Source organism: Mus pahari, chromosome 14, assembly GCF_900095145.1.
Source record: "Mus pahari chromosome 14, PAHARI_EIJ_v1.1, whole genome shotgun sequence".
NCBI lineage: Eukaryota > Metazoa > Chordata > Mammalia > Rodentia > Muridae > Mus > Mus pahari.
Window position 1 is genome coordinate 29,862,168 of NC_034603.1, and position 24,359 is coordinate 29,886,526.

General features: G+C 38.9%; 1 protein-coding gene across 1 annotated transcript in view; it reads right to left on the reverse strand.

Annotated features, from left to right (window-relative positions):
• The window catches only part of Ulk2 (unc-51 like autophagy activating kinase 2), a 79,511-nt gene that overhangs the window by 52,708 nt on the left and 2,444 nt on the right, over positions 1–24,359 (reverse strand). Inside the window, exons 3-10 of the mRNA XM_021211814.2 lie at positions 22,636–22,677; positions 12,908–12,940; positions 11,920–11,956; positions 6,800–6,973; positions 5,864–5,937; positions 3,497–3,598; positions 2,484–2,542; positions 599–681 (exon numbers count right to left, since the gene is read on the reverse strand). Of these exons, the coding sequence (XP_021067473.1) occupies positions 599–681; positions 2,484–2,542; positions 3,497–3,598; positions 5,864–5,937; positions 6,800–6,973; positions 11,920–11,956; positions 12,908–12,940; positions 22,636–22,677 (604 nt within the window). The remainder of the gene's footprint in view (positions 1–598; positions 682–2,483; positions 2,543–3,496; positions 3,599–5,863; positions 5,938–6,799; positions 6,974–11,919; positions 11,957–12,907; positions 12,941–22,635; positions 22,678–24,359) is intronic.

Consider the following 24,359-nt stretch of genomic DNA (forward strand, 5'->3'; position numbering starts at 1 on the left):
AGATGGTTGTGAGCCACCATGTGGTTGCTGGGATTTGAACTCAGGACCTTTGGAAGAGCAGTCAGTGCTCTTAACCACTGAGCCATCTCTCCAGCCCAGGACTACCTTATTTAATTTTTTAGTTCCCTACTCCATATCTCTTCCTTCTATTTTTGCACAGTACCTGGCACTTTCTAACACAACATACAATTACAGTTTTTAATTCATTCATTATCTCTCTTTCCTCCTCTGATAATAACACAGATTTTCTTTACTATTCTATCGCACATTCCTGGCACATAGTAAGCACTTGATGAATGTTTATTAAAATAATGAAAGAAAAAGAGACAAGCTGGGTGATGGTGGCACACACCTTTAATCCCAGCACTCCTAAGGCAGAAGCAGGTGGATCTCTATGAGTTCAAGGCCAGCTTGGTCTACAGAGGGGGTTCTAGGACAGCCAGGGCTACACAGAGAAATACTGTCCCATAAAACAAAATTTAACAAAAACAAACAAAAAGACAAACAAAAGCAAAATGGATAAATCAAAAGCAATCTATATAAACTTTTCAGCAAATATAAAATTAGAAGATATACAAAGCTTGACATTATTACTTACCAAAGTCCATTCTATCCTTTTGATTTCTCTGAAGCAAACCCAAAAGGAGATTAGCCAAGTAAGGTGATGTTTCTCTGGGAATACTGAAATAAAAGAAAATTTAAGTAATGAGTTTATATGTATTTAACAACATTACTTTTGCCTTCATTATGATAAATAAAAATGTTATATACACTTTCACAAATATTCCATCTACAACAAGACCTGATAAAGCTTCATGCCTTCGAGTGAGGCAAAGAAAGGCACTATAGTACCTTTTGATAACTACCAGCACAGCACATGACCCTGCACGTGTTGAACACTGTTGTTTACAAAGATTTGCTACAATATAGAGCCTGAGTTTTAACAGAACTTGTATTAACAACTGGTATAAAATTCTCTCAAGAAAAAACCTCCTCCAGTCCTGTCTAGAAATGAGCAAAGCTTAATTATAAATGCAATTGACATGGAATAATTTTAAAAGCCAATATTAAAATAGGAAAACAACTGAAAAATGAGGAACAATTATATACATGCCATGAACTACTAACTAATAAAAGATATTAGGGCAAATAAAAGTGAGTCAACCTCATTAATAAATAGAAAAATATAAAATAAAAAGTTAATTGGGCCAGGTAGTGGTGGCGCATGCCTTTAATCCCAGCATTTGGGAGGCAAAGGCAGGCATTTTGCGGAGTTGGAGGCCAGCCTGGTCTACAGAGTGAGTTCCAGGACAGCCAGGGCTACACAGAGAAACCCTGTCTCGAAAAAACAAACAAACAAACAAAAAAAAAAACAAAAAAAAAGTTAATTGATCTTCTTTCCTTTATGAGGAAAGATATTCTCTTTACACTTCAGCATCAAACAGGAAAAAAAAAGTACACCTGTCTGTCCATTCAACAATTATATTTACAACAAAATTCTAAAAAAAAAATTTACAGTGTGGTATGATCACATATGTCACTAAAGCTGTCTGTAGTAAGCATAAAAATGGGAACAAGAATATGATTAAATAAAATAGAACATCTAGTTTTGTAAGACTTTATATAGCTACCAAAAAGGATAAACACACTGTATAACATTTAAAATATAGAATTAAAAAAAAAAAGCCAGGCATGGAGATACATGTCTATAATTTTGGCATTCAGGAGGCTGAATTGAGGTCACTCTGAAAGCCTGAGCTACCCAGCAAGAGCCAATCTAAAAAGAAGAAGAAAAAAAGAGGAAAGAAAAGAAAAGAAAGGGGGCTGGAGAGATGGCTCAGCGGTTAAGAGCACTGGCTGTTCTTCCAAAGGTCCTGAGTTCAAATTCCAGCAACCACGTGGTGGCTTAGAACCATCTGTAACGAGATCTGATGCCCTCTTCTGGTGTGTCTGAAGACAGCTACAGTGTACTTACATATAATAAATAAATAAATCTTAAAAAAAAAAAGAAAATACTACTCAAAATGTAATTTATCTTAAACTGTATGTACACACACATACACACACTTTCTCTCTTAATATATATTTCTCTCTCAACACATATATGTGTGTGTGTGTGTATGTATGTTCTGTGATACCTTCTCTTAAATTTACATAAAAATAAATAACACATGATACAGTACTATCTATGTACTTACGGTATGTTAGCACCTTTCTAATTCCCTATTACAACATTAGTATAAATTGAAAGACTCATTAAGAGAAATGCACAAAACATGGCATTCAAATAAAAAAAAAAATCCACTGCATTCACAAATAGTAAACCTAGACCAGACAGGAATGATGGTTACCCCCTGTGATTTCACTTAAAGGTAAAGTAGGATTGTGGGCTTGAGTCTAAATGGGCTACAGAGTAAGACTCTTGTATAAATAAATAAAAAAAGTAAAACCTAGTATAATTTAAGTAAAATCTAGTTACATACCTAGGCATTAAGCTCCTGTTTTTTTCATAAAACATCCTTAGGTCCTGAGGACTATTAGCCTATTTAAGAAAAAGAAAAGTTAACTTTCTATACAGAGAGAAGCAAAACTTCCAAATCATGATTAACACTCATGTTTCTACTACAGAATGTACGTGGATGCTGATGCTAAGTGCCATGGACAAATGGATTGCTGGGCATAAGACTTATAAAACCTCTGAGATAGTATGCAAATTCTGAGTATCTTCATACAATATAACTTTTCTGACACCAGGCACTCAAAGGAGCCTAAAACAGAAAAGCTGCTCTTCTGGAGGTTACCTGGCCTACTCGATAAGTACATCATTATTGTGTATAATGTAGGTGTGCTTTACCTTATGACTTTCAAGAAACTAAAGGAAGAAAACAAGTCTATTGCCAATATTGTCTCTCCATAACAGCAGCACTGTTACAGGAAGAGGGGCTGGGACAGTCAATCTGCCTCTACGTACAAACCACACTGGGAATGCAAAGAAACTAACTTGACTGCATTACTGATTTCTTTTCTTTTTTTTTTTTTTTTTGCATTACTGATTTCTTTGTGTACCATGCTGGGCAAATAATTTCACTCTATTATAATTTTCAGGTTAAAAAATTAATAAAACTATAAATTATTGCTTGACAATATGAACTTAAGATACTGGCATATTCTCTGAAGGCCAGCCTCTTAATAGAAAAAGGAGATGAGGAAAAGAGACCCAGAATTTCAATATTCCCCCTCTTACCCACAGAGTGCCAGGAATGGAAAGTTGGAGACAAGGTTTCTGTGCCCTCATGCCAGTCTTACTATAAAGGGCAAGCAGAAAGAAAGGAAAAGCAAACACCTTGGCTTCCCACAGCTTTAACTGTAACAATATCAAGTAAGTAGCAAAGAAGCCTAAAACCTACTGCTTCCCAAGTATTCCTTATTTTACAAATCAAAGGCAACTGCAAAATTTGAAGATGCTAGAACCAAGGACATAAAAAAGTCAGGCTACCTGAAAAGGTGGTTTTCCAACCAGGCATTGATAGATCACTGTTCCTATGCTCCATAAGTCTGCCTTAGCGTCGTAGTGTTGAGACATAATAACCTCAGGGGCCTGTTCACAAAAATCCAAGAGACATGGACTGTGTTAGTTACGGCCTTAATGTGCACACACTGATTCACTGTTAATGATCTGATCATGCTAAATAAAAATGTTAACATAATGTGATATTACCCTTATAGAATGATACTCCCTCTCCACCCCATTACTCCCTCCCTCCCCCCGTCTCTCTCTCTCTCTCCTCTCCCGCCCCCCTCTCTCTCCGGCCCCCCTAGTAAATCTCTCAGTTGAACCTTTTACCCTCTTCATGGTTCAGGTCACTGAACCCAAGGCCTGCACCATTGAGCTACATTCCCAGATAGTCAACCTTTTTTAATAATCAGTTAAAATACTTTGATCAAGGTTAAGTTAGTTTTTTTTTCTTTTTTGAGACATAGTCTTGCTATACATAGCACAGACTAGCCTTAACTTCTGATCCTCTTGCCTCCACTTCCTAAGTGCTGGGATTATAGGCATAGGCCACCAAGCCCGGATCTTGACCTAATTTCATACTTAGCAAGTTTTAGATTTCTATCAAAGTGTTCAGTTTATTTTATATAAGCAATAAAATTGTGATTTAAAAAGTAAATGTCATTAAAAAAAAAAAAACACAAGACTTTTCATTACTAGTTCTCTTCACCTCAGAGTAGATCCTAAATGTTTTGACTTTATGAGACTGGCTGTGCTCATCAGTCTAGGCTGACCTGGGATTCACAGAGGTCCTATCATAACCTCTTGCATTCTGAGATTACAGACATCTGCCAATACTCAAAGTTAATTTTACACTAGAGGATACAAACTTAAAACTGAAATAGGAATTTTGTTTTGTTTTGAGTCAGGGTCTCACTGCGTCACTGTGTAACCTGGGCTGGACTGGAACTTACTATATAAATCATGTTGGCCTCAAACTCAAAGATCCACCTGCTTCTTTCTCCTGATAGTTATATTTATTTATTTCATATAATTCTGCAGCTCCATAATTATTTCCAAGCTAAATGCTTCACATTAGTTCATAAGTTTCATAACATATTATACATTATCAAAGGTTAAATAGCTAAGATTATTTTTCAGCATTAAGTGCAAAGCTAAAAAAATAACTTCTACAATATAAGAAACTTGTTAGACAGACATCATGTAAAAGATAAGTCTGTCTATGGAAAGTATTCTTTTTGTTGCTGTTGTTTGGTTTTGACTCAGGGTCTATCTGTGTCGCCCTGGCTGTCCTGGAACCATTGAGCAGACCAGGCTGGCCTCGACCTCAGAGATCTGACTCTGACTCCCGAGTGCTGAGAGTAAAGGCGTGCGCCACCACCACCAGCCAGCTTTTATAACAATTCTTAACTACTGCACATTTAAGTATTCTTTGACAGTATTATTTGAAATTTTATTTCCAGTTGAATCTGAGGGTGTTGTGGTTTCACTGAGAAAGGTCTCCCACAGGCTCACGTATGCCCAGAGATGGTGCTATCTGAGGAGATTATAACCTTTCACATTGTGGAGCACTGCTCGAGGAAGTATGTCACTGGAGGTGGGTTCTGAGGGATAATAGCTTCACCCCACTTCCTGTTCTCTCTTCTCTTCATCCTCCCTGCTAACTTCTTGGCATCCTGTTTATGGACATAACGTGACTGATCAGCTAGCTCCCTGCTCTAGCTGCCATTGCCATGCCTGTCTTGCCATTATGGACTTCCCTCCAGAACCATAAGCCAAAATAAACTCTCCCTTCTATAAGCTGCTTTTGGTTCTGGTATTTTATCACAACAACAACATTACCAATACACAGAGATCTCTATAATAGTTAATTTTTAAAAATAAAAAATAAAAACAGGGCCAGGCATGGTGGCACACACTTAAGAGGGCAGAGACAGGTTGAATCTCTGGGAGTTTGAGAGCCGTCTGGTCTACAAAGTGGGTTCTAGGTCATCCAAGGCCCAATTTATAAATAAATAAGTATAAACAAACAAAACAGGGGGCTGGAGAGATAGATCAGCAGTTAAGAGTGCTGGCTGATCTTCCAAAGTATTCAGGTTCAATTCCCAGTATCCACATGGCTTACATCTGAAACTCCAGTTCTAGGGGATCTGATACCCTCTGCGTTGGCAAAAATCTCATCCACATAAAACAATAAAATTTAAAAAGATTCAAGACCCAAAACCAAACATGAAACAACTTTTAAGTTTACCAAGCAAGATTTCTGTGTGACCTCACTGTTGTTAACATAATTAACAACAGCAACACAAATCACTGTTCAGGTCAGATACAGAGGTTCTGCTCACTCACCATGTACATTGGGGATCCACACAGTGTCGCAGCCATCGTGTTACTATGTAGGTAACGTGCAAAACCAAAATCAGCTGTTTCGCAAAGTTAAAAAAAAGGATAAATGAAAGTTTGCTCAACACTTTACATATATTACATACATTAAGTAACTCTGTAAGACACAGGAGGCACGGAAGAACTGTGGAAATAAAGTGTTTTTTGAAAAACTATGTCCACCAAAAGATATCAAGTAGATATCTCAATTTAAAGAAGTTAAAAATAGTAGCAAGCAGTCAATTATGTAAGTCTACTGGCTTTTAACCAAGGATCCTCAATCTTTGCAAATGGAAATGCTACTTATATTATTAATTAACATAGCTCTCATTAAGCATCAATACCACATTTAGAATTTGAATTCTCTTTACTAATAGCTTCACACACTGCCAGAGCACTAAAAGCATCAGCAGAGGCTGAGTAAGATCCTTTGGACATCTGTGTCGGAATCAGAACTGTAACGTCAGGATCATAACCTGCTGCCTGTAAGCTTACTACATCAGTTCCCCTATACAGAGAAGCAGGCTTTGCATTTGGCCCTTAATAGACTTAATAAAAGAGTCACATATCTAAACAGATCTCAATGAATCCTGTAACAATTTCAAAATGGCATTAATAAAATCCATTAGTCGAACAAATCCGAACTAAAATGATGTTAAAGTACTGTCTCAAAAATGTCCTTTCTGGGGCTGGAGAGATGGCTCAGCAGTTAAAGAGTACCAACTGCTCTTCCGAAGGTCCTGAGTTCAAATCCCAGCAACCATATGGTGGCTCACAACCATCTGTAATGAGATCTGACTCCCTCTTCTGGAGTGTCTGAAGACAGCTACAGTGTACTTACATATAATAAATAAATAATTTTTAAAAAATATCCTTTCCATGAAGCAAGACACGGTTATTTACCTATTTTGATACGGATACCACTGACATTCGACTTCCTTCGGTTGGCATAAGACAGCAGGATGTTCTGCGGTTTGAGGTCCCTGTGGATTATCCCTTTGCTGTGCAGGATTCGCATGGCCGCTGCAATCTGGTGGAGAAACACTCTGATAGTATCTTCACTCAGAGTCCCTTTAGCTGGCAGAAAAGGAATTACAGGAATAATTAAACAGACAAAAATCAAATACCTTTTCATTCCATTAAGATAATTGAGCTGTTAAAGAGGGTACAAAATAAATAAGAACCTGGGATTCATATGAATTTCTTTTGTAAATTTAATAAGCAAAATCTAAAACGATAATAAATTTCTAAAAAAAAACTGATCTGTTAAAGAGAACTGATTTGTGCTTTTATTTTTGGTATCTTTTCCTTTTTTCTTTCCTATTTTTACTAGTCAAGGTTCCTACAGTACAGCTCTGAACAGAAGAAGTGCTCAACAAATGTAAATGCCCTTTACAGACCAAAAAATAAGTTTCCTTTGACATTGGTCATACCTAGGAAAAATGTTCAAGTTTCATACCAAGCAGCTCCAGAACACACTACAGACAAGTGAGATCCTTGTGTGGAACCTACGGCCATCTACTCTAGGGATTTCTACGTAGTCGTGTCACTTTCCCCTTAACTCTCACGGCCACAGTACCCCTGCTCAACATAGAATCTCTCAGAGGGAAGATGTCTTTAAGCAGTCGTGCTTCCACTCTTGTAATCATTATCCAGTGACTATCACAGAACATGGAGAGGCCACAGGCTATTAGCATGGTGTGGCAGTAGGGTGAGTAAAATCCCAGCCCCTGACCCATATGTGACTTTGGAAGAAGCCTCTTCTGTAGAAATCTGAGGAGACTGACTTTATAAAGTAGTTGTGATAACACAAAACAATATGCTTAACAATGGAAACTTCAAAAGACCCACCATACAATGTATAAACAAATTTACTTAGGTATGTAAATATAAATTTTCTATAGTAATAAATCTGTCAAAATGTAGTCTATTGACTCTGCATAAAAGAACTTCATGATGGGTTGGAGAAATGGCTTGCAGTTGCGAGTGCTTCCAGTACCAAGTTTAGTTCCCAGCACCCACATTATGTGACTAAAAGCTACCTCTACAGTCCCAAGGAATCTGGTGCTCTCTTCTGGCCCCCATTAGCAGCTGCAAATGTCATACATTCATATAAACATATTAAATCTTTAAATCCTTTATGAGCATATTTCTGTCCATGTAATTCTTAGAATGCATTCTATAACTTTTTCTTTTTCTTTTTTTTTTTAAAAGATTTATTTATTTATTATATGTAAGTACACTGTAGCTGTCTTCAGACACTCCAGAAGAGGGAGTCAGATCTTGTTACGGATGGTTATGAGCCACCATGTGGTTGCTGGGATTCGATCTCCGGACCTTCGGAAGAGCAGTCAGTGCTCTTACCCACTGAGCCATCTCACCAGCCCCTCTATAACTTTTTCATGTGTAACAAGAAAGGTAAAATAACATTAACATATGTAACAAGTGAAATACAATTGTTTTAAAATCATTTTTTTAAAGATTTAATTTATTTTATGTATGTGAGTACACAGTTACTGCCTTCAGACACCATAAGAGGGCATCAGATCCCATTACAGATGGTGGTGAGCCACCAAGTGGTTGCTGGGAATTGAACTCAGGATCTTCAGAAGAACAGTCAGTACTCTTAACCACTGAGCCATCTCTCCAGTCCTTAAAATCATTTTAATATCACGTCAAGTGACACTCCATGGCTTGAAATCACTTTAATAACTTGCTGACATGATACTCTTAAGGACAAGACATGGTGCCACACACCTTTAATCCTAACACTCAGGAGGCAAAAGTGCATGGATCTCTGAGCTTGAGGCCAGTAGTTTCATCTATGGAGTGAGTTCCAGGACAGCCAGGGCTACACAGAGAAACCCTGCCTCAAACAAACAAAGACAAAGCAAAGAAACAAAAACAAAACAAGACAATTATTTCCTTAAAACTGAATAAAGTCTGGGGCTGGAGAGATGGCTCAGTGGTTAAGAGCACCAACTGTTCTTCTGAAGGTCCTGAGTTCAAATCCCAGCAACCACATGGTGGCTCACAACCATCAGTAATGAGATCTGACCTGACGCCCTCTTCTGGTGCATCTGAAGACAGCTACAGTGTACTTACATATAATAATAAATAAATCTTAAAAAAAAAAACAACTGAATAAAGTCAATCCCATGGCTTGAAAATTACCAATTTTTTCCTATGAGGGTTGTTCTTATTCTCTCCTCTGGGTTTTTTTCTGATAAACACGTATTTATTTATTTATTTTTTTGAGGCAGGTTCTCTCTACACAGCCCTGGCTGTGACCTGGTATTCACTATGTAAGACTACTCTATCCCAGCCAAAACTCATAAATCCACTTGCCTTTGCCTCCCAGTGCTTAAATAAAAGGTGTACACCACCATACCGGACTGTAAAAAAAATTTCCAAGTACTCTAAAGTGAATCATGAACACTAAAGAATTTCAAGTAGAACCTAGTATGGTCTCACATGCCTTTGATTCTAAAACTCAGGAGGCAGCAGAGGTAGAGACAGGTAGATCTCTGTGACTTCAAGGCCATCCTGGTATAGATAGACAATGATACTCTGCCTCAAAACCAACGTGAATTTGAAATCTTTAGCCAGTTGCAGATACCTACAATCTTAGCACTTGGGAAACAGAAGCATGAGGGTCAGGAGTTCAAGCCCAGTTTCATCTAATAGTAGGTTCAAGAATAGCTTACAATACATGAAACTTTAAAACAAAACAAACAAAAACAACAAAAACTGATCCCAGCACTCCAGAAGCAGAGGTGGGTGGATCTCTGTATTTCAAGGCTAGCCTGGTTTACATAGTGAGTTCCAGGTCAGCCAAGACAAAAAAAAAACAAAAAACAAAAACAAAAACAACAACAACAAAAAAACCAGAAATCTGGGTGCTGTCTAGAAAGATGGCTCCATAGTAAGAGTACTCAGGTTTGATTTCTAGGTCTTACTTGGTGGATCACAACAACCTCTAACTGATGTCCCAGGGGATTCAACACCCTATTCTTTGTTTGTTTGTTTGTTTAGGTTTTTCGAGACAGGGTTTCTCTGGGTAGCCCTGGCTGTCCTGGAACTCACTCTGTAGACCAGGCTGGCCTTGAACTCAGAAATTCGCCTGCCTCTGCCTCCCAAGTGCTGGGATTAAAGGTGCGCACCACGACTGCCTGGCTAGTTGCTATTTCATAGCTGCAATTTTGCTACTGTTATGAATAGTAATGTAAATATCTGATATGAAGGATATCTGATATGTGACGCTGTATTAGCTGGTTTTTTATATCAACTTGACAGAAGCTAGAGTCATTAGAAAGGAAAAAGCCTCAGATGAGGAAATGCCTCCATGAGATTCAGCTATAAGGCATTTTCTCAACAGTGATCAATAGGGAAGAACCCAGCCCACTGTAGGTAGTGCTGCTGTGCCAGGGAAATGTTAGTGATTCCCCAAAAACACACGCAGAAGACAATCTGATACAACTCACAGCAGGGTCTTTATTCTATTCGAGTTAGCTCGCCCCCCCTCCCCAACGCACCTCCATCCCACAAGCACCTCCATCCCACAGGCACCTCCATCACACAGGACGTTTTGGTGGAGAGGTGGAGCTTTACAGAAAGCGGCAAGCAGGGAATACATGTGCAAGCATCTAACTGGAAAGTACTGTGGCCTTTAACATAATTGGCTGGTGCTATGAGTCATATTATGAACTTTAATCTCTGTTCTCCTCTGCATTGGTGGTCATTAGGCAGGAGGGTGGGCTTGTGGAGGTTTGTTGGGGGAAAAACCTGGAGACAAGACACTGGTCTTGTTGGGGGTAGGGGGCAACTTGGAAACTAATGTTAGGTACCAGCCTGTTGGTTTACCTGAGTTCAAACTTAAAAAAGATTTGGCATCTCAGTGCCATCCCTGGGCTGATGGTCCTGGGTTCTATAAAAAACAGGCTGAGCAAGCCAGGAAGTAGCACACTCCATGGCCTCTGCATTACCTCCTATCTCCAGGTTGCTGCCCAGATTTGAGTCCCTGTCCTGACTTCCTTTAGTGATGAATGGCTATGTGGAAGTGTAAGCTGAATAAATCCTTTCCTTTCCAACTTGCATTTTGGTCCTGGTCTTTCATTGAAGCAACAGAAACCCTAAGACAAACCCCAAAGGGGTCTCACCCCACAGGTTGAGACCTGCTGCTCTATAGTCTTATTTTCTGATATAAAATTATATATATGCATAATGATTTAGATCATATCACCCCTCATTCCCTTCTCACTCCCTTCCTCTCCCAACTTCCCCTTCTACTTCATGGGTTTTTGGGGGGGGGGGTAGTGTTTTTGTTGTTGCTGTTTTGAGACAGGGTTTCTCTGTGTTTTCCTGGCTGTGCTGACCTCGCTCTGTAGACATGCCTGTCTCTGCCTCAAGTGCTGGGATTAAAGGCCTGCTCCCACTGCCACCACCAACCAGCTTTGATTTTTAAAGAAATGAAAGGAACTAATGGCTCAGTGATGATAAGTCAGGAAATAAATTGAAGAAAATAAATTCTTATTTGGTTTCTTCCCTCCTGGGGAAAAGTCCCTCCTCTAAACCTCTTCTTCACTGTCAGAGAAAAAAAGGTTAATACTTATGGGAGTTTAGAAAATTAAAACCAGTTGGTCAGCAAAATAACTACAAGTTATACACAATATTTATTGAGTGTTTCTACACAAGTTTGGGACACAGAGGCAGCATTTCAGAAATGCCTCTCAGAATTAAGCATACTCCTCTTACTGAGCATTGATAAATACACATAATTTACCTTGCGGGGTCAGTGAGATGGTTCAGTGGGTAAAAAAGTGTTTGCCACAAACCTGACAACTTGACTTCCATTCTGAGACCCACATCGTGGAAAGGGACAGTGTACTCCCACAAATTTTCCTCTAACCACATGTGTGCCATGGTGTACCTGTATACACATACACACACACACACACACACACACACACACACACACACACACTCACACCTGCACAAATAAGGAAGTGTAGCAATAGAATTACCTTGCAAATAATCTGCCAGGTCTCCACCATTGCAATACTGATAAAAAAAAAAAAAAAAAAGGTAATTAACTTCAAAAGATACTGTTATTGTGATTAAAACCAAGTATTTCATAGCCTGATAAGGGAGTAGGCTTCTTTAATCTCAGTACTTGAGAGGCAGATCTCTGTGAGTTCAAGGACAGCCTGGACTGTAAACTGAGTTCCAGGACAGCTAAGATACACAGTGAGACCTGTCTCAAAGAAAGAAACAATGACAAAAACATTTTATATTTAAAAAAAAAGGGAGCGTCTTCAAAGTGAGCCAGCAGGTAAGGGTGCCACATGTGACCAGAGCTAGATCCCCAGAACCCACAGGCTGGATGGAGAAGGAGAGAACCAAAGCTTCAAAGTCTTCCCCTGGGTCCGGCTGTGGCGGCGCATGTGCACGCCTTTAATCCCAGCACTCCGGAGGCTGAGGCAGGCAATCTCTATGAGTTCCAAGACAGCCAGGCCTACACAGAGAAACCTTGTCTTGAAAAGCCTAAACCAAAACCAAGTCAACTAAAGAAAGTCCAAGTCAGTGCCCATCCCTCCCACACACATACAATAAGTAAATGAGATGTATTGTATTCTTTTTATTTATTTTTGCGACAAGGTTTCTACTATACAGCCCTAGCTGTCCTAGAACTCCTTCTATATAGATCAGGCTAGCCTCAAACTCACAGAGCTCTACTTATCTCCGCCCCTGGTGGGATTATAAGCATGTGCCACCATGCCTAGTCAATAAAATGTAATTTAACTTTAAAAAAGAAAACGTAATTAAAATAAGAGCATTGACTCAAAATGAATTTAGTCAATTCTGCTAAAGTTGTTTATAAAATATAATCAATTTTAAAATATTTTAATTGTCTAGTTAATACACTTAAATTTTATATTCTTTATGAAGTAGAATCTAAATCATTCAATCAACTTTATTAATACTTATTCTCAAGACTGGTAGAATACCTACCTCCATCACCAGAAAGACAGAGTTGGGTAATTCCTAGAAAATAAGCATAAATATCATAAAAAAACTAAACACTAGGTTTAGCTAATTAAAAAAATACACTTGTTCACCATTAAATGAAAGTCACAAAATTCATCAGGAAGTAAAATTAAAGCTCTCAGGCAAGAGGAGTCTTGTCTTTTTTACTTCATACACTTTCAGGATGGAACCCGGGCCGGGGACACCCTATGCAAGCCCCTCCATGCAACACCTCTAGCTCTAAACTTCTCAACAGTGTTTTAGGTATCGGACTGCATAGTCAAAATAGATTTTGATGACACTAAAGTAGTTATCAACCTATTTAGAGGATACTACAGGATAAATCAACTTTGCGTTGAGGATGTTGAAAAGCAATAGAATAAAACCCAGCAATATATGAGGAGCACTGCAAGCACAAGGATCTGTCAGCACCCAAGACCTTTCTCCAACCACAACAGAAAGCATGGCACATCCACCATTTGTGAACAACATGAGTGAAAGAAGGCTTGACTCGGCCCTCAGGGAAGTGCTCTCACTCTGACAAGTCTGAGTTCAGTAGCACAATGGCTTTATGCTCTTCCTAGCAACATTAGCAAACTCTTATTTCTGAAACATAGCCGTAGGATGAGTAGTTTTGGGTTTTTTGTTTTTGTTTTTTGTTGTTTAGGAAAATCATATTATCAGCAAATTTTGGAAAAATGAAGATTTTTTTTTTTTTTTTTTTTTTTTTTTTTGGTTTTCTGAGTCAGGGTTTCTCTGTGTAGCCCTGGCTGTCCTGGAACTCACTCTGTAGACCAGGCTGGCCTCGAACTCAGAAATCTGCCTGCCTCTGCCTCCCNAGTGCTGGGATTAAAGGTGTGCGCCACCACGCCCGGCGAAGATTTTTTATTACAGTACACAAAATATGTTTAAAGATTTAAGGAAATTAGTTTGAGTATTTTTTCAAACTGTCATACATCTTCAAGTCTGCTGTGTTAGTAATTCAGAGACTAAATATATGGAAATTTTTTTTTTACATTTAAAAATTGCAATGCTAATTTTGAACTGGCCCTATGGCTTAACATAACTAGTGCTGAAATGACTCAAGACACAATACTTCACAGGCAGCAATTAAGCTCAACAAGATCCAAAATTCCAAGACAAGGTGATCCAAGGGAAACATGCAGACATCTGAGAAAGGGAGTGACCAGTTCCAGTCAGAAAATAACTTTACACTGTCCACACTACAGCTACAGCAGAGAACTAGAGAATTTAACTAAGAATCTGAAAAAGTTAAGACTTGTCTACAAAATAATTTTCACTGCTTAACTTAATAATACAAACTTTGGCATGGGAGCGTACATCATTCACAAAATACTTGCCTAGTATGCACACATGAGCCCATGTTCAATCTCCAGCACCGCAGAATAAAATAAGCTCCTTCCCTCAATTTGACTGTCCATTTATAGGCCCTCTTTTGTTTACTTTTATAGTAGCTCATTACTAAATTTAAGTTGTAGTTCGCCAAGAGCAGAAATAAAAGCTGATGCTTCAGGACAGGAAGTCAAGCAGCCTCTTTCAAGCTGTACCCTTTAACCTCAGCAATGAGTATCAAAAGGGGCTGTCCCAGGTCTGTTCTGCCACTGCTACCTCGGGGAACCCACTGCAATGCAAGACCTGAATGTGAAGTTCTATCTACGAGAAAGTCATTGACTTAGGCTAACTTGCTTCACTCACTTATTTCTCAAGAGAACTAGATAAAAAGAATGGAAGCTTCCTCCTCCTTCTCTTGCTGTTGCTGCTGCTGCTAGTGGTGGTGGTGGCACACACCTTTTTTTTTTTTTTTTTTTTCGAGACAAGGTTTCTCTGTATAGCCCTTGCTGTCCTGGAACTCACTTTGTAGACCAGACTGGCCTCGAACTCAGAAATCTGCCTGCCTCTGTCTCCCAAGTGCTGGGATTAAAGGTGCATACAAGCCACCATGCCCGGCTTGCACGCACCTTTAATCCCAGCAGAGACAGGTAAATTTCTGAGTTAGAGGTTAGCCTGGTCTACATAGCCAGTTCCAGAAGAGCCAGGGCTACAAAGTGAAATTCTTGTCTCAAAAAACCCAAATAACCAAAAGCAGATGGGGGAGGGTGGTGGTGGAAACACATTATGCCCAATTCTTCAATTCTTATATCCCAAGGTCTATAGCCATTCTCCAAAATGGTGATGCCATTTTTTTTTTTTTTTTTTTTGCTAAGGTGGAAACTGAACAACACATCCCAACATGGAATGTTTAACACATCCTGGCTTTCTCAGCAGCAGCAGCAGCACTCTATTGACAAATGAGGAAGGATGTAGAAAACAGATAAGATTCAGCAAGCAAGAAAAATCAAGTGTAGAGGAAATAAATTTTCTGAGGTCAGCAAATGGCTCAGAGGGCTCTGGTCTAATTTGTAAGTTCCAATAGAAACTGACTCAAAGGATGTGGACAACATTCCTGAGGATAACATCCCAGGTGGTTCTCTGGCCTTTACACACGCACACACACACAGTAAAAAGACAACCCAATGTATAAGCAAGCAAGAAACTTCCATGGAAATTTCAAAAAGATATTTAAATGGTTACTAAACTTACAAATCATATTCAAACCAGAAGTCAGTAGAAAAATACTGATTAAAACCATAACTAGAGGACTGGAGAGATGGCTCAGTGATTAAGAACATTGACTGCTCTTTCAGAGGTCCTGAGTTCAATTCCCAGCAACCACATGGTGACTCACAACCATCTGTAATGGGATCCAATGCCCTCGTCTGGAGTGTCTGGAGAGAGTGAGAGGCGTACTCACATTAAATAAATAAATAAATCTTAAAAATATGAAACAAAACAAAAACCCCAAAAAACGAAAGCAAAAACAAAACAAAACCTGTAACTACAAAGTAGGCAAAGTTGTACACCCTGTAATTCTAGTACTTGAGAGGTAGAGGCAGGAAATCAGAAGTCCGAGGCCATCCTGAGCTACACAATGAGTCTGCGGCCAATCTGGACTGTGTAAGCCTCTGTCTCAAAAACATAAAAATTAAAAATTCTAACAATACAATCACCAGAATAACTAAAATTGCCAGATGTTAGCAAATACGTGGAACAAGTGAAATCTTTAAACACCTGCTGGGAGGAGTATGAAGCAATTCACTGGCAGCATCTACTAAAGGGTCTATATTTACCATAACAACCGGACATCTTAGAGAAGGCCTTTGCAAGACCTATTTCAATGTAAAGGAGAAACTACAAGAAGCCTCCTTTTCCATTTCTTTGAGGCTCTAAGGGAAGTGTTTTGGTGAAAATAATATACAATTAATAAAGTAATCCTGATTTGGAAAGATCGCTTCAATATAGAGCCAATAAAAAAAAAAAGAGGAGGAAAAGGAAGAGGAGGAGGAAGGAAAGGGGGAAGAAGAGGAAGAGGAGGAAGAGAAGGAGGAGAAAGCTAGCCTAGAGATGTAGTTTTTGTCTTGGTATATGCAAAGCCCTTGGCTGGGCCTCCAGCACCCTGAGGGAAAAATGAAATGTTTTCAGCAGTGTTGAATGTGTGTATACAAGCACACATGTACTAAAAGGGAAAAAGCAGGGCCTGGAGAGATGGCTCAGTGATGAAGAGCACTTGTTGCTCTTGCAGAGGGTCAGGGTTCGGTTCTCAGCACACACATGGAGGTTTACAAACACCTGTAACTCCAGTTCCAAGAGATCTGATTCCTTCTGACCACATGTGGTGTACACACATGCAATCTAAGCAAGCATGAAGTAAAATAAATGTAAGAAAGAAAAAGTTATAAGATACACCAAAGGTTTCTTCTAGAAGTAAATGGTACAAGAACAAACTATCTCTTTTTGCTTTCTATTGTTAGACAGTTTGAATTGTTTTTATATTAAGAGTATATTACTTAATTTTTTTAAGAGTGAATTCTTTACAAGTTGAACAACAGGACCAAGTGGTTCTCTGTAGCAGAACTTCCATAACTCACACCAGAAATGGAGAAAACAACAGTGAGATACTGAAGCCAATTTACTAATAAAGTTTAAAAGAAAATCTTGTGATTCAATCTTCCAGTTTCTCTGTAACATTTCTTTGTCTTGAGTCAGGGTCACCCTACACAGCAATGGCTGTCCTGGATCTATGTGGTCTCAAAGTCGTAGAAATCCACTTGCTTCTGCCTCCAGTGTTGCAATTAAAGATGTATACCACTACATCTGGCTCTGTTACATTTTTTTTAAAAGATTTATTTATTTATTATACATAAGTACACTATAGCAGTGGGTAAGAGCACCCGACTACTCTTCCAAAGGTCCAGAGTTCAAATCCCAGCAACCACATGGTGGCTCATAACCATCTGTAATAACAAGATCTGCTACATTTCTTAATTCATTCTCCAACCTGCAGGCAACTTCTATAGACTATCTCACAAAAAGAAGAATAATGTCATGCCTATAATCCTTCGTGTTACTTCCCTTGGGGTTACTATCTCAGAGTATCCTAGAGGGTACCTGCATGGCCATTATAGTGAGTGACAAGTGTAACAGTGTTCACATGGACAAGATCTTAAATGAGTTTGCTGTAAAAAACAATACTCTAATCTAGGTTCCTATAATCTATACCTATAATAATACCTATAATCTAGGTTCATTCAGGGCTCTTAGGTTATTACTGGCTACTATAACAACCAATCATAGCCTGGGTAGCTTAGTAAACAGAAATTTACTTTTGTATAATAAGTATTTTTTCAAACTATAAATGCCAACCCCTCTTTGCATTTAATACATATACTTTCTATACAAACAGTCTTTTTTTTTTTTTTGGTTTTTCGAGACAGGGTTTCTCTGTTTAGACCTGGCTGTCCTGGAACTCACTCCGTAGACCAGGCTGGCCTTGAACTCAGAAATCAGCCTGTCTCTGCCTCCCAAGTGCTGGGATTAAAGGTGTGCGCCACCACGCCCGGCTTACATTAGCAGTCTTATTTAACAATATAGTTCAATTAATTATAACAAATGTGCACCATTCAGATCAACACCTGTAACATTCCCTGATATTCCTTCCAAGTGCTGTCCCGATTTTCCCCACTTCTCTCTCTCTCTGCTTGTTTTCAAAAGTCACAAAAACATGCCTGTAGTAGCAGAATATTGCTTCATGTTTTCGACAACTGAGATTCCTCAATTATTTGTTATTGGTATACAATTTTTTTATGCTTTTAATTCACCTGGCAATTTTTCTTAAAAAAAAAAGAATGTAAATGGGATTTTTAACTTTGTATTTTCAGTTTTGCCTACACCATCTATTATATAATGCATTTTGTTCTTGTTATGGTAAAATTATCAAGAGTTGATTATGAAGGTAAAGTGTACTCTACCTATAGCAGGCTCAGATTACTCAGGATTTATGTTTGAAAGAAAGATATAATTTCACTCTCCTGCTTATGAGCTGTCCTTAAAGTAAAGATCATGGTTGGAGCGAAAGCTCAGTGCTTAAAAGCACTTGTTCTTGCAGAGGACTGGAATTCAACTCCCAACACCATTTGGAGGACCACAACGCCCCTAACTCCAGTTGCAGAGTACCTGATACCCTTCTCTACCCTCCGCAAATCATCAGGCATGCACGTGGCTCACAAACATACATGCAGGCAAAACATTTATGCACATAAAGTAAATATATCTAAATGAAAACTTTAAAGCTATCAGGCCGCCTCTCCAGCAGCACTAGTTCCCATTCTCTTGTCTGACCTTGAAAGCCCTCTCCGTGACCCTCTGCGGTTCACAAGGGAACCCCTTAGGATGCTCACGTGCTGTTCTCTCACCAGCTCCTGACCTAGCTCCCACCCAGCTAGCAAAGAATTTCTTCAGAGAGCCTTCCTCAGACCCAACCTGACATCTTCATATTGTTTCCTCCAAAGCTCTGCACCAGTTCTTCACATACAGCCTTTTGCATGTGAAGGAACAACTAGGAACTATTTGCTTAATTTCACCTTCCACACCAAACCTATAAGCAAGAACCACTTCTTTGCTCTCTATTATAATCTGTACTAACTGGCTCAAAAAATACTAATCATAAAGAAATTAGCAACAAACATACCAGAAGCAGCAATGGAAAAGTCAGAGAAGAAATAACAAAAAGCAAATATAACAAGATGATACATTTACTAACAATTTATGAAGTACCTTTGTTATTTTTTCCTAACGAGATTTGTTGAGTGTGTAGAGGGGTGTCCTACTGCTTAAAATAAACTTGCATAACCTTTCAGAGGACAACATGATAAATATTTTGAACAACTAATTCCAGTTCAAGACAGGAACCCTAACCAGGCATGGTAATATATGCGATTAGTCCCAGAACTAGGGAGACAGAGGCAGCTGTATCTTTGTGACTTCAAGGCCAGCTTAGTATATATAATGAGTTCCAGAACAACACAGTAAGACTCAAAAAAAGAAGTGAGCCTTACAAGTTCTAGGACCCAGAACCACACAACACATACTTGTAATCTCAGTACAGGGAGAAAGAACAGCAGGCAGGGCTTGCTACCTAGGGCCTTGCCCATCTCATGAGAATTTGGTCAGAGACCTTGGAGGAGAGAGAGAGAGAGAGAGAGAGAGAGAGAGAGAGAGAGAGAGAGAGAGAGAGAGAGAGAGAGAGAGAGAGAGAAGAGGGGGAGGGGGAGAGGGAGAGGGAGAGGGAGAGGGAGAGGGAGAGAGAAGAAGAAGGAGGAGGAGGAGGAGGAGGAGGAGGAGAAGGAGAAGAGAGAGACAGAGAGAGATATATAGAGACAGACAGAGATAGATATACAGAGAGATGGGGAGGGAAGGCACTTGATAGGCACTCATTGTATTTCCATACAAAAACTGTTAATAAACTTCTCGTAGTTAAAGGTATAACAATTAAGGGTTTACTGTTTTATTTATAAATTCTAAAAGAAATACACCAAACAATGTTTACATCGGAGAACTGTCATTTCTTTTCTAATTTGTCACTCTGACAATGTTGACAGTTTGAACATAATTACAGGGAAATATGTTCCCGTTAAGTTATCATCTAAACTACAAAATGTGGCAGGTTGTCAGTTTAAGACAGGGGCAGATCATATATATACTTAGCCTATGTATGAGTGCCAGCACAACAGTGGATAAGGACAGAATGGATGTAAGCAGATGAAGCAGGGAAGGAAAATGTGCAAGTTACAAAAACATGTAGGCCAATGAGAGGGCTCAGTGGGTAAAGGTGCCTGTCACTGAGCCTGACAACCCTCAATCCCTGAGATCCACATGGTTGCAGAAGTGAACCAACTCCTGAAGGTTGTCCTTTGACCAACTTAGGCTCACCACAACACCTCATCCCTCACAGACAAAATAAATAAAAATATAAAAAAATTTTAAACAGAAATAGTATATATGTGTGTGTATGTGTGTGTGTGTGTGTGTGTGTGTGTGTGTATGAAAGTTAATAAAAGTAGCAATCCTATTAATAGAAAGTATTTTATTAGTCTGTAAACATACTACCCCTTTACAAACAAGCAGAATCAGAGAAGCAAATCTGAACTATTAGGCCAAGACTGTTTACCTGGTAGCCAAATGCTATACTTAAGTTTATTTTATACCTTAGTTCTAAGAGTACAAAATGGGTAATAAAGCATTTTTTATGCAGCCACCTTGAATTCATAGACTAAAAACTTTGATTTTGTTAATATCTCTTCTAATGATAGCTCATTCCACAATCAAAACCTGTACTAAAAAAAAAGTTTTCCTTTTTGAAAAAAAAAAATCTAAGTACAGGCAAGCCTGTTCTTGGCTGTCAGGGTTTTCTAGCCTTCTCAGAAGCGAAATGAGGAGTCAATATCATTTAACAGCTTTGTACAGGGCACCACCCTGCACCACCCAGGGCCCTCTATCCTTGTAGGACACAAGCTACACACAGAGCTCTGAGGACAACGGACACTTCAGTTAGGGATGGTGATATGAATAATTTAGCTTGACTTGAGAAATTTTGTTTGCCCTTTCTTTCTATATTGCTTTGAATTTCACAAATGAAGAGGTGAATTATATCTAGTCCAGCTGATATTCATATTTTTTGTGCATGGGAATTTATTTTTATTTTTATTTTTTTAAAGATTTATTTATTTATTATATGTAAGTACACTGTAGCTGTCTTCAGACACTCCAGAAGAGGGCGTCAGATCTTGTTACGGATGGTTGTGAGCCACCATGTGGTTGCTGGGATTTGAACTCCAGACCTTTGGAAGAGCAGTTGGGTGCTCTTACCCACTGAGCCATCTCACCAGCCCCGCATGGGAATTTATAATACTGATTATTTTGGAGTGGAGGGGGGAACTGTCATACTCTGTCAAAATTTGTAACACTGTTCATGGTATTTGAACCAGACATTCCAAATCCCAAAGTCAAAGACATTTTTAGAAAGGATATATTGCTCTCATTTCTGTAAGAGGAAAAACATAAACTTGTGCTAACATGGGCTCAGTTAAACATCTTGTGATGTGACCTGGTAGCTGAGCACGTGTGCCAGTCCACGCTGTATCATCCCACTAAGGCTAGGCACAGCAAGGTCAAGAGCTTGTCCATCCTTTCATTCTAGACTCAGAGTAATGGCTGGCACATGGCAACCACACAAAAGGCCTGCACAACAAATGCACCTGAATAATTTAAAGAACAGACAGAACAGTTTTTAACTGGAAACAGAACAGAACCATCTAATCGTCCATTCACTGCAATGGAATTCAACCGTCCAAATGGAGTCAGACAGGAGACAGAAAGGCAGACTATGTGCACGGACGGTCTTCTCTGGAGTCAGCATAGAGAACGAGCCGTTCTGTCCCTGTGCTCTTACACGCAACACACTAGCCACGCAGGCTCTGGGATGTAACCAGGACGTCAAAAAGCACCAGAGAGCCTCTAGATGCAAGCCAACTGTTCATCAGAAAGCTCCACTTCTCTCCAAAGTACATCTCCTGAAAAGGTTTCCAAGAATGATTCTGACTACAAAGTTTGCTTCAGATGACTTTAGACTCTGCCTCAAAAAAGCAAACAAAAAACTGACCTTAGAATCCAGATTCCCTATCTAAATAAAACACAGTTCAAGCATATTATCAAGCTGATGTCGCACAAACAAAATTGTACACACACACACACACACACACACACACACACACACAACTACAACTTGCATTCACACACACAAAGTACATACACTACAGCATGCATCCCCCATACACAATATATACTCCAGCATGCATTCATACATACAATATACATATACAGACACATGAAAAAAATAAATGCAATTTTAAAAACTTATTTATTCATTTTTATGTGTATGGGTGCTTTGCCTGCAATTCTGTCTGTGTGCCATGTGCATGCTTAGTGTCCAGGGAGATTGGAAGGTGGCACTGGATCCCTTGGGACTGGAGTTACAGACAGTTGTGAGCCTCCCTGTGGGTGCTGGGAATCAAACCTGGGTCCTTTGGAAGAGCAGTCAGTGCTCCTAACCACTGAACCATCTCTCCAGCCCAAATAAATGCAACTTTAAAAATTAAAAAAATTAAAAATAAAAAACATTTTAATGTAATTCAAATAGTAGAATTCTTTCTGACATGAATTAAGGAAGCTTTAAATTTCAATTAAAATTCACTTAAATTCACATAAAAAAACTTTTTAAAAATTTAAGTTTAAAAGAAAATCCAAAATCCTGAACATACCTGAACATCATAGAGTGCTACAATATTTTCATGCTGAAGTTCCTGGTAAGGAAATAGAAAATTTAAAATATATTATTATATAATCTGAGAATATATTCTACTATGCAAATAAAACTCACTCCTCTACATGCAAATATTACCTGTAGCATATGACACCTTTACTAATGGCTTAGAAAAGTCAGTCTATTACAGAACAAAAATAACTGTGTCTGATCAGACTTTACCTAAGACCTAAATACTTTTTTACCACCGGTTCTTTTTTTAAAATGTTTTATCTTGTCTGTTTACTTTGTGTGTGTGTGTGTGTGTGTGTGTGTGTGTGTGTGTGTGTGGTGGGTATGTGTGGTGGGTGCAGTGGCCAGAAGAGGGTGTCAGTGCTCCTGGAACTAAAGCTATGCACAGCTAGCTCTGAGCTGCCAAGTGGGTTCTGGCAACTGAACTAGGGGCCTCTGAAAAAGCAGCTAGTTCTAATGAGTATTCTTGTTTGCCAAACAAGTGTCATAATTAATGTGATTGCAGACTATCTACTAGTCTTCAATGTTTGCCTTTAGAAACCATTTTCTGCCTGAAACATAATTCATAGTTCAAAAAAAAAAAAAACAAAAAAAAAACTCTTGCGATCTTAACTGGTGCCCCGTTCCTCCCATCCCAAGAACTGTAATTCTTACCAAAAATCCTCCACAGAATACTTGAGGAAAGCAGCTGCTAGATGTTTTGTGATCAAATCAGTATGGGAAACACTGGGTTAGGTACACAAAACCAGTAAAAAATTTCACTTTCTTTTGCGAGCCAGATGTTTGTAACTGTACAAATATTCAGTAAAAAAGTTTACCAAATTTGTTTGACCACAGACTCTTTCATTTTCCTCTTGAAAGCATCTCACTTTGATGATGCTACAGGCTGTGAACTGATCTAAAAATGAACTATCCTCTGGAGCTAGAGATTTGGCTCAGCAGTTAAGGGTACTTGTTTCTCTTACTGAGGACTTGGGTTCTATTGTCAGAACCAATGTGGCAGCTCACAACTGTCTGTAACTCCAGTCAAAGGGGACCTAACAAATAAATGTCTTCTGGTCTCCCTGGGCACCAGGTATATAAATACATACATGCAAGTAGAAACACTTATACACATAAAGCAATAAAATAAATAAATCCGAAATAAATAATTATTAAAAAAGTAACTTCTGGCTGGGCAGTGGTGGCACATTCCTTTAATTTCAACATTCTGGAGGCATAGGGCAGAGGCAGAGGCAGGCAGACCTCTGTGAATTCGAGGCCAGCCTGGTCTATCGAGTTCCAGGAGAGCCAGGGCAGTTACACAGAGAAACCCTGTCTCAAAAAACCTAAATAAATAAATAAAACTTTCTTCTATTTATAAGGGGAAAAAAGGACACCAAGTTCTCTTGTTCCTCCCCCAAAACTTAAGGGTATAAGAATATGATAAATATGTCAGCAGAAAAGAACAATATACCAACTGTATCTGCCTGGCATTCAAACAACAGCACTGTAATTACAAGAAATCATAAGAAGTTAAAAATCTGGGCTGGTGAGATGGCTCAGTGGGTAAGAGCACCTGACTGCTCTTCTGAAGGTCCAGAGTTTAAATCCCAGCAACCACATGGTGGCTCACAACCATCCATAACAAGATCTGACGCCCTCTTCTGGAGTGTCTGAAGACAGCTACAGTGTACTTACATATAATAAATAAATAAATCTTAAAAAAAA